We start from the raw sequence: 17,297 nt of genomic DNA, 5'->3' as shown, positions 1-17,297 counted from the left end.
ATGTTTTAGGACTTGAAACCAAATAAATGTGAATCTTATGCAACTGTGAAACTGGGTCTTGTCGTTTCTAAGCATTCTGTTGTTCATCATCACGAAAGAAAGAAAATACAGAAATCCAGAGAAGTAGAACCAGAAATGTCTTCCATTAGAAGATCGAGCTTTGATATGACGAGTCTACAATCAAAAGTCAATATTATTTAGGATTTCAATATGAATATTTACTGTATTATTACGTTTCATTTACATTTACAGCATCATACTTTTGATGTATTTTAATAATTGTCTCATTTGTTTTAGTTTCAATTTTTTAGCAAATTTTGCTAAAATATCTGCTAAGCTGACACATGACAACTGTGAAGCACCATATCAACTATAAGAAATAGTTGAATACAATAATTAAAATATAATACAATGGAAACGTATTACACTTAATATTGCACATTTTTGTTTAGGTTTGTTATTATAATTATTATTGAATTTTACAGCTTTATGTTTACAATGTAAATGGATCAGTTATACATTTGAAATTTTCAGTTTTTGCTGCGGCTTTTTTATGTAAAAAGTGTTTTTTATTTTTCTTTAATGTTTCCTGCCAAAAGAAATGCAAAATCCCACAAATGAGGGGTTTGAATTATATTAAGACTTACATCACACATAAATTAGTCCCAAAAAAAACGTATATAATTACATAAAAACATATTTTGACTGCTTGAGGTTCATAGTCTCAGTTTTAAAGTTTATTTAACACTTTCTTTGTGAAAGCGCTATTTACCAAACAGTCAGTTGTTTATCATAAAAGATGTAAATGACTTGTACTCCTCCCATTAAGATTGAACTGATATCATTTTGACCTCCACTTACAAGTCAGCAAATTCTGTTCCTCAATAACAGAGGTGAGCTTGACCTCAAGTCATCAGTCGCTCAGTTTGATGGTGGCAAACACGCTTTGCCATGTTTTGTCTTGTAAACACAAACAGACACCCAATGGCACAGGTTCTCATCAATCTAGTCCTAAATACTAAATGTGTTGCTCAGAGAGTCCATCATTGCGGGATGAATAATATTTATGCACTGATAGTACTGCCTCACTGACTCCGTCCTCTGTAGGTTGTGTAAATACACATGTGACAGAATGAATGAATGTATGGAAGTCTCACTGCCTGACTCGGCTGATTTTTTTGGGTTGCGTGCGTATCGTTTAAAAGAATTATGGTAAAGATAATATTACGAATTGATTGCTTTAACAGAAAGACATTTTGTGTGCAAGTTGGCAAATATAGTTTACAATGTTATTCATTATTATTGATAATAATCCACTTTTAGGTGAGCACTTGGTGGTTCAGGTCACAGGTTCCCAACTGTTGTCAATAGCGAACGCTGTGATGTATGGCAGTGGATGGTTCACATGAAGGCAGCATTACTGCTCATACTTTGAAAAATAATATTTTAAAAATATTTTTATTCATTAGCATTCTGTACAAAATGTTACATGTTGCTGCTTTTTTCCGGACACAACACACTCTGTACAACGTGAGTTTGTTTAGAAGTCATGCAAAGCACTGGGCATTGATATGAGTGTTTTCTAAATACATTATTTTCTTATCGTTTGAGTGGAGACATGACATGACAGTCATCCTGCCATAAAGACTAAACAATCATACTGTCCCAACACATCATCATTTATGCTGACTCTGACTATGAAAACCAGGTTCATTTTCACAGTAACTCTGACTCTGAATTCATGTTTTAAAGAATAAAAAAACTCTAAAAGAAATATCTTTCTGGATTTACTCAAACTGATACAAGTTAGAAGATTTGTGTAAGGTAGCTCATTTAAATTTAGTTCAATATGATGCATTAATGTCAGGTTAAGGTGACAAGACAGCCAAGAATCAATGATGTTGAAATAAAGATTATGAAAGCAAATAAAGATTCTTTCATCATTTATTTACTATCATGTTTAGTGTAAGAAAACAGAATCAGTTACAGAATTTGACATATCTTTGAAATGTGGTAAAAACTTCAAATTACAGAAAAAAAGAAAAGAAAAACTAAATGTTGGGTGATAATACTGTTCTTTTATTTTTGAAATACGGTTAAAAAACGTGATATTACAGAACAAAAAAGGTTTGGTTCTTTGTTATTTCGAAGACAGAAGTCATACAGGTTTGTAATGACATGAGGATAAGTAAATGATGCTAGAATTTTTCACGTTCATTTTTCTATTTCTCCCAGATGGGATACGGACTCTTTATTTTCACTAAATAAACCTCTCTGGAGACACGATGAAACACCTTGTGTATTCCAAAGGAGAAAGATCAGATTGTTAATATCATGAGAAAAACAATGAATTCATTTCTGGGTAAACTTCTCCTTTAAATATACAGCAAAGGCTTAATGAAACAAAGCTTGACTCTCTCTAGTATTGTTAAGTACATCCGTCTTCATCTTGTAACCGTATATTGTTTCTTTAACCGCACAAGGACAGTTGTTGCAGGAGCGAGGGGAAGAAAGAGCATTTTCACCTCTGACCTCTCTGAACGTGTTCTGTTTAGGTTATCATGGGGCAGGTTCTTGCTTGTCAGCATTTACATCACCGTTCTTCTCGCGGTCAGGGGTGCGGGGCATTTACTCTACTCTCAAGGCCAATCGACAAGCTACGGCCAAACGACAGTCCCCCCTTCTCTGTTCCTTATACCCCTCCTCCTCGCTTTTTATTAACCGTGTTCTGTACATGAGCCCCTCTCATATCTGGCCTTCACTACCGCACCCCCTCCCCAAGGCTGAGGATGTGCGGCCCACTTTCAGCTCCCACTCGCATACTGAATACTGTAGCTCTGCCAGGTGTGTGTGTGCAATCGTTCACATGTAGTCATAATCATGTCGGGTGTACAAATGTGTGGACAACAGCAGATGGGAATGGGCTTTAATTTCTGTTTTATATCTGTGTGTCTTTTAGGGAACGTTTACCGCTCAAGGTCACGCTATACAAAAGAGGGAAAGCGCTTTGGCGTGCAATATATTCAGCACTCATTGCTTGATATTGTCTTAAGCAAATATCACCTCAAGCATTCCCTGAAAAAGATGAAAGATTTTTATTGTACATTTACAATCACAGTTTGGCATGCATTTAATTCCTTCATTTATGTCGTATTAATTATAGGGATTCTTCACCCAAAAATGAAAATTCTGTCTTCATTTACTCGCCTTCGATTTGTTCAAAATCTGTATAAATTTCATTGTTCTGATGAACACAGAGAAAGATATTTGGGAGAATGCTTATAACCAAACAGTTCTAGACTTGATCTTGAGCAAATGATGACAGAATGAATGTAAAATGATGTAAAAAGAAGTACTCAATTTAAAATCTTTAGAATTTCGTTATGCTATATGTGTTTTTTTCCACAGAAAATGGGAGTTTGATAAAGGTTTGCAGGTTTAAGACAATGAGTTACAGGTCACAAGTCTCAGGCGAGACTGTTCCTCCTTTGATATTCCCAAACTTCTTATCTAACATATACTAAAATATATACATATATTTATATAAATTATAACTAATTTGAGTAAATGTCATTTAATTTAAACTTTTTGTTTGCCTTAAATTTAATCTGATCCATTTCACCGACCAGTTGCAATGCTAATCTTTCCATTGCATGTCAAACCTAAAACTGAAAAGCCTGCCAACGTGAAACATATTATATTCACAAGCATTTGCATACTTTAAAGACAAGTTATAAATGTCAAAGGATTGCAAAACAAAATTTCAAAAACAAAAAAACTGATGTTTATGTTTACAAGCACAGTTAAAGCTTAATATTAAACTGAGATATTTGTTAATTAAACTTTTATAATGATAGTAATGTGCATTATTCTAATCGTTTGCCCAATGTTTGTGTGCAATATGAGTAATATATTTTATCTTTCGAATATCACACTGTTAATAACAACATGCTAACATCACACGCAATTAATATCTGTTGCGAGATATTATTTACGGTGAAGTGAAACGTGAAAGAATATGGACAGTTTTTGCCATTTGAATGCTCCCTCAGATTTTAAATAAACCATCAAAATACGTGGTGGATGGAATCAGAGAATAAAGGTTTAATTAAAATATACATAAAAATGCATAGAACTGATCAAACAAATCGAACATCGACGACAATTTTATCAGTTTATTAACATTTTGTTTTTGAGTCCACAGAAAACAAGTTTGCAACACACATACAAACTATTTAATCGACTTTAATAATATATTTTAATAAAAGGCAAAGTGGAATAAATACTGTTGGCTGCCACTTTATGTACTAGAAAGCAAGCAAATTTATTTGGTTTGGAATTATGCTTTACTGTTTGGGATTAGGACATAATGGTTAGTGAACAATTGTTGTATCCTGTCCACATAGTGTGATAAACTACACCTGTGAGTAATCTGCCACCACACCTGTTTGAACTTGAAGAAGACTAACTTTACACACCGACTAAAATTCACATTGATACCAGCAGGCTAAAAGATATGGCAAAAAAAGACAAGAAAAATGAACAAAAAAGTAACAAGAAAGTTGTTTGCCCAGGGCACATGGTTAGTCATCAAATGCATATTTGTACATTTTGGCTTACGAATCCAATATTGTTACATTAATACGTATCAGGATCACTTCATGTCATTTATGCAATGAGGAGCATGTCAAAGTTAAAAAATGAGACCGGAGGGAGATGTTGGTGGAATGCTAGCATACAAGGCTGCATCTGTCAGAATGCATGACAGCTTGATGAAGAGTGTGGCTGTGTGTGTGTTTGTGCACACGCGTGTGTGTGTGTGTGCTCGCCTGGTAGATTTCGGTGGAGAATGATGTGGCTGTGTGCTATCAGTTAGGCAGTTTGGCGTGTGTCAGGGTCGAGGGGTAAGGACATGCGTGCGTGCAGGTCTGGGTCAGGCCAGCCTGTGTGTGAACGGTGTGTGTGGTGCTTGAGATGGCAGGCGTTTGGCGTGTGTCAGGGTTGAAAGGAAGGAGATGAGAGGACAGAGAAAAAGAAGGAGAAATCGAGGAGGAGAGGACCACACCTGCAGCTTGCACACTTCAGGAGCGTGTCTGTGAGCACGTGTACCCAAACACAGCCACGGAAACAAATAAGAGACCAATTTAATTTTTATTTAATCAACGTTTCTAGATGTATTGTGGCCATTGCAGCCCAGTGTCTTCTGAATTTCAACAAAATCAAACCTCAAGAGAGACAAAAAGACATCCAACAGCAATGTGAAAGACTGTAACGGTGTTACAAATCTTTAGATCTTATCCTTAATACATAATACTAGTGTTGTTGCTGAAAAGTGAACATGAACTCGTTTTATTTGCCGTCTAAAAAATACAGAACATGTTTTCTGTTATTTTCACCTGTTTTCTCCAGTTTTCATTTTCTGCAAATAAAGGCAAATAGAAACAATAATTTTATTTGAAATTTGGGAGAAATATTGTTATTTTATATTGTAAGTAGGTCACACAATGAAACAAATATTTTCATTTTAATAACATACCCATAAATAACACATTCAGAAAAACAAAAATGTATCTTGAAATGGTCTTGTTTTCCTCGGCAGTGCAATATATTACATTTTGCTCTGGTACAATTATTTGTGACAAATCTCTTTAGAATAACAGAAAAAATACAAATGTAACTGTGGGAATTATTTAATTGTTATTATTATGTTGTAAATTAAAAAAAGTGAAGTTTATCAAAAGTATAAGTAAATCTAAACTGTTGCATTTTGCATCTTAAAAGTTCCCATCCATTCTGGGCATCCGTTTTTATTTAGTTTTTGTTTTGTAATGAAAGAAATTAATGTGTTAGCAAAATTCCAGTTTTGTTGCAAAATAATTTCATTTTGTTTTTTATTAGGATAGAGAAACCTATTTTTTTGAGTGAACACCTACATTTAGATGAATGAGAGTGTGTGTGTGTATACTAGTATTCCTGTGTGGGGACCTAATGTGCCCACAAAAAAAAGTAATACCAGCACAATTTGACCATGTGGGCAGACTTTTTTGGTGTCAATGAGGGAAAACAGCTTATAAATCATTCAGAATGATATTTATTGAAAATGTAAGAATGCAGATTTGTGTTATTATCAGGTTTAGGTGTAGGGGTAGTATTAGGGGAGAGATTATATCATAAGCCTGATATAAAAGAAATGGAATGTCCCCATAAAACACGGAAACCATTGGGTGTGTGCTTGTGTGTTTGTGTGCGTGTGTGTGTGCGTGTGTGTGCGTGTGCGTGTGTGTGTGTGTGTACTGTACCGTACCTACATGCTTGCAGTGGCCTTGACAACGTGGGGGATGAGAAGATTTTCTGGCAGTGGATCTTAACAGCTGCTTGAGTCCAGATATCTCATGGGTAGAGACCACTGTCCAGAGAGGGCCGCAAGGGGATCGGTTTTTGGTCTGATCTCATAAAATCTTTTCAAAATGCTATTCATTCCCAACGGCTGACAGGAGTCATCCTCTCAGATCCTTTTGAGGAAATGCAGAATGCTGCACATCTGCCCTAATTATGGCAATATTACCCTTTTTCTTATTTTGTTTGAAGTTTCTAAAAATCTGTCCTACTGCAGGGAAACAATAATATGTTACTGCGTTCAGTATAATTATAATGTGAAATTGATATTTATTGTTGCTTTAATTCGCATTTAGAAGGTATAAAACTACCAATACAAAGCATTTTACGAATGCTCCATCAATGTACCAAAACAAGTCCCATTTTTGGGAAATCTTCACCCTACCAAATTGAATATCCTCATTCATGCCGTCAAAGCCGTATTACGTATGAAAAGGATTGTTTCTTTCTATATTAAGACATACTCAGTGTGCCTTTCTGAAATGAACATCCTGTCAAGATAGAATACCCAACCACTTTGGTAAATATATTTATACCGTATGTGTCCAAGGCTGCCTATGGAATTGGCCTTGCGACTGTCATAACGTGCATTCGGCATTGTTGTTTAGGGACAAAGTAAATCTGTCATATGGGCACCAACAACAAAAGAGCACGTTGTAGTTTTAGAAACCCGTCAAGGGCAAGAAATCTCTTACCCAGACCTCTTTCAAAAACATCAAGCCATTTCAGCATAGCCTACACATTGTAAGTTACGGCTGAGGACATTTTAGTGTTTTAAGGCCTTCAAAGAATGACATATGTTGCATTTAAAATACTTTTATTATATAATTATTGATCAAGAAGAATTATAATGAACAATAGAGCCTATTATCTACAGTCAATAATGCAGTGCACAAGTGTAATGAATATAACTACATTTATTTGTAATTGAACGTTTGAACATTAAGTTGTTTTGTATTATATTATAAGAAGCTGCAATATACTTAGATGTAGTCATTAGTGACTGTATTGCATTCATATGTCCTTGGGTGCCTTATGTAAACTACTGTATGGTAAGCTAAAGTAAACTATAAATCAAACTACAATAGCCCCAAAAGTAAAAAGGCGCTTAAAATGTCAAGGTAAGTGACACATATTTAAAAGAAATATAGGCTAGCTTTGAGACAATAAGTTTCACAAAAGAGTTTGCATAATTGTAAAAGATTAAAAAAACAATATCTACTGATTCATACAAGAGTCATTCTGCTAGGGCATCATGTGTGAATATGAGAAGTGAGTTCATAAATCCATAAAAATGTAAACCAGTAATAAACCATTGTGTTAAAACTGGAAGTAGGCGCCTGGCCCGAAGTTAACTTCCGGTCTGTGTGTTTAGTTATAATATAACGATTTATTTTAGTCATATATATTCATTTATATTCATATTTTGTGATATATTAATTACATTAATTAAATTAAATTAAATTAAAACTGCTGTGTTTATGTTGCTACCACTGAAACCGTGTAGCACCTTTTGCAGGTGTGACTGAGTTAATTATATCCAAACGTTTAACATTCATACATTTCGAGATTTCTATCGAGGTTAAAATTATTTTGGACCTTTTCCCTTCAACGTGACGTGGATAAATCATTTTGCATAACTGAAAATCGCGCACTGACCAATCAATACACAGAAACGCGTGTTGACTTTAGTCATTTGGTTTATTTATCCTGACGTTTTATTCTTGTTTCCCGCATTAGGAAACCTATACAACCAAATCAGCATTCTGTAATTCTGGTCCTCGTTTTGCAAGACATTCGTGATGTTTCAGTAGAAGACGGAGGAATGCTCGCCAAGCAAAAATAGTCCCGCTGGAGTCAAAGCATCATGGTGATGTCTGCGTGGCGTCTTTATTTTGCGCATCATATCAGGGACGGAGAAAAGCGCACACATGCAGCCACAGCACCCCGGCATAACAAAACTAACCTTGGGAGCAGTGACTGATATATTATCACGTCTCCCACTGCTTCGCATTAAAATGTATTTACTGTATCGTATGTTTAAATGACGAACCTACAACCAACACAAATTTAAACATGCGTTGAGCCTTGTGAGAACAGGCTCTAATGAAAAAGATATGAACTTCTTTTCGATCGTACTGAAAGATAATACAATTCATTCAGTCTTGTTAATAACAATATGAACAAATCAGATTGGGTATCCATGAGAATGATTGGCCATGAACAACGTGACAAAATACATAAATCCAATGATTTGAATCATTCTTACTAAATTCTTTAGTAAATCATTTTAAATTCCAAATCATAAACTCATTTATCAGTTCCTCTTGATTCAGCTTAAAAGAATACTTTTGTGAAGCTACATATGAGTTAAGCAGTAAAAATGAAACCTATGGATCAGATTAAATCCTTTCATATTGTCCTAATGTTTTGTTTATAAGTGTAAGAGAATTCATAATTAACCTAGATAGGCCAACATGATCATGTGGTACTAGGTTATAAGATCATATTGATATAAACCCCTCAGTGTCTGCAACTCTCCGAAGACTTGTGGTAATAAATTACGAAAGAACAAATCACTTTAATGATGGAAAATGGACATGTCCACTGTTTTTCTTTCCTGGGAGTGATAATAAAGTGCTGCGCATGGTGCAGATCATTCGTGAGAGATGTCACATGAGCGCGCTGTCCAATGAAGACCTCTCCAATGTTCTGTTTCAGTACAGGGAAGACGCCTCATAAAACAAGACCTCAGACCTGTTAGATTCGCTCCTGAAGTTTTTTAAGGATTAGAACTGACGAGTGAAACCTCTGTGGTTAAATGAAATAGAAGCTTGTTCTAGGTGCTTTAAAATGCTGGACGCACAGAATAACGGTGAGTAGACTACAGCTTCACTAAGAATTATATTTTTACACTTCAAACGTGCGCATCGTTTTATAGATCTTCCTTTCGTTTATTTTATGTCAATACAAGATGAGCAAATCTAAATGTAGATTATAGCCTATTATTATAGATCTTTACGCGTCAGATCTATTTATATTAAATGAAGGGTAACACATCCGCAAAGCACGTTTATGTTAAAAAACGTGTCAAATTAGGCCTAATAAAACATGCCTATATCTTACGGATATTTAGTCGTGTAGTTTAGTTATAATTTGGTTGAAATATGGAATGCTACATTAAATAAAATGAAAGACCGGATTGCGCGTATGACTATTCTAGTTCCAGAAACCCGTTTTGTTTGTCATTTTGATTTTGAAGTGAGGAAAGAATTGTATTATAATGTAATCAAGCAAACAACTAAAGTGTAGCCTATACAATAATGATATATTATACGCTATTCAAAAAGGTGCATTGTGCAAGTGTTTCATTTTCAGGCCTGCTTCATTTGGTAACAGTTAATGAAAATGTCAACATTTTACTGTAGAAAACCTCCCCATTTATTTTGTATACAGTATTTAAGTTTAAGTCAAATTTGTAGTAAATTTTTCATCAATATTAAGATACATTTTAAAATAGGTTAACACTTCAGAAAACATAGGCCTATAGATCTTTTCTGCAATTTCTATAACATTTGTTACACTGAATACTGTATACTGAACAGCCAAAAATTTTTGCTATGATTACGATATATATATATATATATATAACGTCTATATTTAAAATGAATCCATCCTCATCCCCAGTGAGCATAAGTTTACAATATATGATTGATTGAAATATTTGCTTATAGGCCTATTGTAACGTTTTATGTGAATTAAACATCTCATTTTGTTGATTTGTGTCGTAAATTGGGCGTGGATTGGGTGGACACGTCCATGTAGGAGGCATGAAAAGACCCAATATAATCAAATCTGTCATTTTCCCTTCAAATGCTACGTAAGAAGGTTCTGTAGATGTATAGGCTATGGTCTTATTTTATCAGAATAATTATTTTGAATATCGTATTTGTCGACAGTCGTCGGTCGTTGTATTTGATTATTTGGGGAAAGATTACGGTATTTTTAAATATACTTTGATTAAGTTATAGCCTACTCCTGAACTTGGCATAGGGGGGAATTGCATCTACATTAAATTTTTAGATTAGATTTTCTCACATGTTTTATTTGAATTGTGCATAGAAAATACTTAATGAGATCATTCATGTGATTATAGCGTCCCGATATGAATGATAATTATTTGTGATTAATATTGTCATGTATCCGACGCTTCCAGTCATAAACGCATCTGTCAGAGTGATGGACTTCACACAAGATGAAGATCTGGAGGAGCTTTGCCCTGTCTGTGGAGATAAAGTATCCGGATATCATTACGGACTTCTTACCTGTGAAAGCTGTAAGGTAAGCTACTTCGCCTGTATTACACTTAGTCCATTCGTGACATCTTTAACAAATGGTATCATTCACAGCATGAGGCTAAAGAGCTCAATAGTTTTCTCACATTTAATATAAATGTAAATAAAAGTTTTAAGTAGGCTTATTAGTTTTTATTTGTAGGTAAATTACAAATCAATTTAAATAAATTGCAAAGCATTTTATTGAGTAATTACGAATGATATACGAAACATATTTATTCATGTTTTAAATGTATTGACTTATTAATGAACTTATGTATTATTACTCTGCAGGGCTTTTTCAAAAGGACGGTTCAGAATAACAAGAGATACACGTGCACACAGAATCAGGACTGTGGCATTGACAAAACCCAGAGGAAGAGATGTCCTTACTGTCGTTTCCAGAAGTGCCTGAGCGTCGGCATGAGGCTCGAGGGTAAGAGGCGCGAGGCGCTCAACATCCATAATTATGAAATATAAATACATGACGAAAAACAACCAAAACATTTCTGTTTTTGTGTTTTTTTATTTTCGTATATGAATTAAAATGGTGTTGGAGAAGGTGATGCCATATTCTTGGCATATTCACCCCAAAATAACGTGTATATCACGTGCGCCTTACTCCTTTTATCTTTAAATAGATCTAAAGTAATCTAATGTTGTAATTTATAAGCTTGGTTCAGCCATGTTTCTAACTCAATGCAATCACATGAAGCACTTTTTCGATCAGTTGACAAAACGTTTCGGTGTCTCTTCTGCTCCCAGTGCGCGCGATTCCCAGGCCGCGTGCAGAAAAGCACCTGCTTCCGCGCGCTCCTGTGACACATTCCTCACGCGCTGATAAGGCTCGCGTGTTCATGTAGGCTCTAGTTAAAAAGTTCACGAAAACCAGATTGGAAAATTTCCACATGAGGAGAAATATGCTTTCGATTAGTCCTCTGACTTTGGGGAAAATTTTGCCAAGCATTCCTTGCTTTATTTGGTCTTATAGTCCCATACCTTAAAATATCATTACTTAGTATACTACACTGCTAATGTTGTGCAAAACTGAAAACAAGACATTTTGAAATTCATATTACTGAAACAGATCTCTCTCTCTCTCTCTCTCTCTCTCTCTCTCTCTCTCTCTCTCTCTCCAGCTGTCCGTGCAGATAGAATGAGAGGGGGGAGAAATAAGTTTGGCCCTATGTACAAACGTGACCGTGCCCTGAAACAGCAGAAAAGAGCTTTAATCAGAGCCAGCGGTTTTAAAATAGAGCCCATCCCAACCCTGCTGTCTTCCGGTCAGACCGAATACCCCCTTCCGGGGTCACTCCCAGGTCTCCATCCTCCTTCTCTCTCATCTCCGGAGTATGACTGCCCTCCTCTATGCCCCCCGGCCCTGGGTATCGCCCTGCAAAGCTACAGTTCATTCCCGGCACAGTACCAATACACAGCACCAGTGCACAATAGATCCATCAAGGCAGAATACACAGACACATACTCCAGTTCACCTGACTCATCACTGGGGTACCCGTATCCCGACGTCTACATGCCAGCCTCTCCACATACCAGCCCTATGAACCTTGGTGCGCCACCACTCGTGCTAGAACTAGTCAGCTGCGATCCAGACGAAGAACAGGTACGTGTCCAAAGATATGTCTTATTCTTATGCGTTTGCTTTTTATTGTAAAATAGTTGCCACGATAACAACATACAAGGGTCATTTCCAGGTTAGGGCAAAGATCTGTGCCTACCTTCAGCAGGAGCAGAGCGGCAGAGGTAAACTGGACAAACCGCGGCCTTTCAGCCTGTTATGCGTCATGGCGGATCAGACACTGTTCTCAGTTGTCGAGTGGGCAAGAAGCTGTGTCTTTTTCAAGCAACTGAAGGTACATTTCAGAATAAGAATGTCAATGAAAAGTCCCCATAAAACGTGTGTGTGTGTGTGCGTGTCTATAGGGACACAATTCTGATTATCAAATGTTACCAAAAACTTTGGGTTTTGAGCTGAATGTCTTTTCTTATCGCAGTCTAACTATTTTGGAGAACGTCTGCTATTTTGTCGCCAGATCGTGCATCTTCCTGAAAGATAACACTTGGGGACATCGAGACATTGAGATATTATGTTTTTGTGAAATGATTTGCAAATGTGTTTTGTTAAAGGCCATTATAAATAAGATTACGTCTGCTTGTTTATATTTCAAAGGTGGTTTTGCACATGTGTGTCATAGGCAGAGGGTCTTGCTTACGGATTGGTGGTAAAATCAAAACCTGGTTTTTGATAGGAGTAGTGTTGTTGCACAATATAGTTATAGAGAGAGAAACCAAAAGATGTCACGTAGCTCCTACCTAGGATTCATTTACGGGTCCTCTTGATCTGTGTGTTTATCCTTTCATGTTTCTTCATCACACACAGTCTCATGTGGTTAGTCACATCCACATATTTACATATTGTGGTAAATGGGGACTTGAAAAATCTGTTGCTCTTGCGTCTATAGGCATCAGCATGGATATTGAAGTTATTTTGATGGCTTTATTGATCCTGTAAGTCCTGTATGTAATGCTGTGTACTGTCTTTATGCAGCTCAATGCTTCTACTTCAAGCAAAGAATGTTGAATTTCAAACTTTTTTGCGCAGTCACACCTGCACGAGTCCCATATTCACACAAACTTTTCCGTTTTGAAGTCATGGCAACTAGTGTCAAGTTCTGTGACTCTTGCATGAAAGACGTCTGAGTCTGAATGTGCATGCAAGGGACTGACTCCCGTTCCAGAAGCGTTTAATTACATTCCATGTTGAAGATAGCTCTGCTGCGTTGTCCTCAGTCGTCGTAATGCATCACACTAGGCTGAATATGGCCATTTCCCTTGCTCCCATTATACAAACGCTTTCTCTGTGTGAAGTTAAAAGCTAGCGGTTAAGGAGGTTGTCTGTGTATGGTGTGTGTCTTGGCAAGTGTGCATTGGTGATAGTCTTTTAGGTGAGTAAGAATCTAAAATGTGTCTTTTTTATTTACAAACACACCTGCTGTGCTGATGGATGGATGAGGTCAAGGTCACTGTGCATTTGGGTCTGGAAGCAGTGGATGAGATTAGACCGCACAGAGAATATGATTTTAGTTATCGTGCCTGTGCTGTGTTTGATATATGCAGTGATCCAGTTTTCCTAGAGATTTACTGATAAGGAGGGATGAGAGAAAGGGCAAGTGATTAGAGTAAAAATATGTTGTCATCGTCTTGCACTCATAAATTTGAAATACTCAAAGCAACTCTTCGCTCTCATTCTGCCTCTGCAATGACTTTTTGCCATTTTGGGAAGTTTTAAGTAAAACCAAAAGGATCTCACATATATTTATTATTTTTTGACCTTGGGACACTTTTATACAGTAGAGAGCAAGCTGGCTTTATTACAGCTCTTTATTTGCATTGTATCTATGTAACAATAACATGTCATTTCCCATTGTTCAGGTGGGAGATCAGATGCGACTGCTGCACAACTGTTGGAGTGAGCTGCTGCTTCTTGATCATATCTGCAGACAGGTGCATCATGGGATAGAGAACAGTCTACTACTCATAACAGGACAGGAGGTGAGATTTTTCAACAATAACACTCACTTCTTTTTTATTCTGTTCATTCTTCTCCGCTCAGTAGAATTGTACTGTTCACTGCTAAACACCAAGGATGTATGTTTATTGTGTTTACATTGCTTATGGTGTGTATATATTGTGTTTACCGATATGATGTGGCATTTTAATTGTGGTGTTTATAGAAAACTGCAAAATCAAACTGCAGCTTGCTTGGCCACAATACATCCAAATTCTGATTATGGTTCTGAACTGATCATAAATCATCATAAAATAAAAAAACAATTCTTTGTGGACAAGTACAAGTATCTGAAAACATTTCCGGATGTTTGTATTTCTTATATTCATTTCATATCTAGACAAAACTAATTTCCCCTTTAGAACAACTTATTAAAGGAACAGTTCACCCAAAAATGAAAAAAAAAGATCTTTATTTACTCATCCTCAAGTTGTTTCAAACCTGTATCCTTTTTTTTGCTCTGTTGAACACAAAAGAAGATATTTTAAAGAATGTGGAAACTACACAGTTCTGGGTCACCATTGACTACCATAGCATATATTTTCCTATCACAGTAGTCAATAGTGCCCCAGAAGTGTTTGATTACAAGCAGTCCTCCAAATTTCTTTTTTTGTGCTCAGCAGAACAACAACATTTAAACAGGTTTTAAACCACCTGACAGTGAGTAAATGATGACAGAATATTCATTTTTAGGTAAACTATTCCTTTAAGCTATCAATGCAGCATAAGCAGTTAGTTGTTTATAACAGTCTCCAAATAAAGATGTTATTGTGTTGTGCAGATTGAACTGTCAGGAGTGTTTGCTGATGCGGGACTGACTCTGGCCGGTCTAGTACAGCGAGGACAAGAACTGGCCAAAAGACTTCAGCTCTTACAGGTGGACAGAAGGGAGATGGCCTGTTTGAAGTTTCTCATTCTCTTTAACCCAAGTAAGTATGGCTGTTTTCCTATTTATTTACATTTGTTGTATACCAACGGCATGTGCTATCCCAGTACTGGGACACTGATATTGACTAAAACCAGACATTTGAGGAAATGTGACTCAAAATCTTAGTAAGTGATTATTGATAGAGAGTGGCCGTTATATAAAAAAAGTATTTATGAATTAATATATTTCAATATATATATTGAGATATATTATTATCATTATATTTTTATGATATTGACATGCAAAGGGTTTGGATAATGGATTGGAAATGTGTTGATGGTTTTAAATGTTGGTACTTATTCTTTTTTTGGCATTTGGTCAAATATATATTTCAAGGAGTCATAATGGGTAGATATGAAGAGTTTGGTTACAAAATTTGGTTTATATTTTTTATGTTATCATGTTTATTTTGTGTTTTATTGTGTCATTTTGTTTCAATTGTCATTTTTTTAGTTACTATGTCTTAAATAAAATAAAACTGCAGTTTGATTGATTTGAATTGGACTGCACCATAAAAAAACATGATTTCTCATCTCATCTCGGAACCAAACTCTTCATTTATTAATATTAATATATACAGTATTGATAAATTTAATTAGTAGAGTTTATATTTGTACAGTACATTTATAATACAAAAAATATGTAAGTAGTGGTTTAAATAATTCACTAAAAACAATAAATGCTTAAAATTTCCCCATTCTACCATATTGAACCCCAAAATTTTTATTGAGATATTTCCAATTACAATTTCATTAGCCACAATGAACAGACCATCTAAAAGGAGATCAAGTGCATTTGAAAAGCAAAGAATTTGTCATCTCTGTATATGTCACATTGATTTTGTTCATTCTTTAGCTAAATGGAAACAGGTTTATGGAGTAATCTGTGTCCTTCAAATGTTTTGAAAAGATTATTCAACAATTGAATGACCGTGTGAATGGCGTTTCTGACTAGATCTGCTAAGTGCTCCGTTAATGGGTCGGGCTTTTGTCACCGAACACACACACACCCCATTGGAAACACTTGAGGAACAGGCATGGATAAATGAGATATGATGGTTTCTCTCATTTAGATGTGAAGCTGTTGGAGAACCAGCAGTTTGTAGAGAACATCCAGGAGCAGATCAACAGCGCTCTGATAGAGTACACGCTCTACTCGTACCCTCAGTGTCTGGACAGGTTCAGTCAGCTCATACTGCGGCTACCTGAGGTTCGCTCGCTCAGCGCGCAGGCTGAGGATTATCTGTGCTACAAACACCTGTGTGGAGAGGTGCCATGCAACAATCTCCTGATTGAAATGCTTCATGCCAAGAGATCTACTGCGATGTGAAAGGGACGAGAGCGCACATGTCTGTTTGAGAGTTTAAGCCATATGTGCACAATTTTCCAAAGGCTTTTATTTCATACTCTACATGAATGTACAGAATGATTTTATTTGTATATATTTTTTTCTTATTAACAAAGCGTGACAATCATAAGGGGGCTGAGAGAATTTAATATTATCCGATTATTTGACTCGCATGGTCTTTCTTAAGGCTGTTTTTATCTATATTTTCTTTTATTCTCTTGAAAATGAGACATGCTAAAAACAAAATGTAATTGGAACCCTGATGTATCTGTTATTATTATTATGATTAATAATAATAATATAAATATTATTACTATTAATGTTGTTATTATTATTAGTTGTTATTGCTTTTGTACAGATAATGGTCAATGGACTGTTTATTGTTTTGTTTAACAGGGCCTTTCCAAAAACAATCCGATTCAGAGTATTTATTAAAATGATCTTTATTAACATGTAATATCGATTAAACGGATATATTTTAAGCACATTTTTACATAGATTCCAGATATGCGTGTCTTTACATTTAAATGTAAATTGGTCGCTAGAAAAAAATGAAATAAAGTGCTGCTTTTATTATTAAAACAATCCCTAAGAGATTGCGTGTGTGCTTAAAGCAAAGGCATTTTGAATGGGCATGTTTCTGTGGCAAGTGCTGTGGGAGCAGACATGCTGTTTTCCTCTTGAGTGTCTCTTCAGCGAGGCAATA

The 17,297-nt window shown here is 35.8% G+C and overlaps 1 protein-coding gene across 2 annotated transcripts; it reads left to right on the top strand.

Moving 5' to 3' along the window:
- The first annotated feature begins 9,082 nt into the window (after positions 1–9,082).
- nr5a1a (nuclear receptor subfamily 5, group A, member 1a) lies at positions 9,083–17,176 on the top strand. 2 transcript variants are annotated; one of them, XM_056772855.1, is made up of 8 exons: positions 9,083–9,271; positions 10,613–10,737; positions 11,025–11,166; positions 11,870–12,351; positions 12,473–12,601; positions 14,181–14,300; positions 15,098–15,245; positions 16,317–17,176. In XM_056772855.1, the coding sequence occupies exons 1-8, from the start codon at positions 9,250–9,252 to the stop codon at positions 16,571–16,573; spliced, it is 1,425 nt and encodes a 474-aa protein (XP_056628833.1). In that variant the 5' UTR covers positions 9,083–9,249; the 3' UTR covers positions 16,574–17,176. The 2 variants fall into 2 exon arrangements, with proteins under 2 accessions (XP_056628833.1, XP_056628832.1); XM_056772854.1 differs by having other exon boundaries at positions 12,443–12,601.
- The last annotated feature ends 121 nt before the right edge of the window (positions 17,177–17,297 follow it).

This window comes from Triplophysa dalaica, chromosome 18 (assembly GCF_015846415.1).
Source record: "Triplophysa dalaica isolate WHDGS20190420 chromosome 18, ASM1584641v1, whole genome shotgun sequence".
NCBI lineage: Eukaryota > Metazoa > Chordata > Actinopteri > Cypriniformes > Nemacheilidae > Triplophysa > Triplophysa dalaica.
This window is presented reverse-complemented; position numbering and strand designations above follow the sequence as displayed.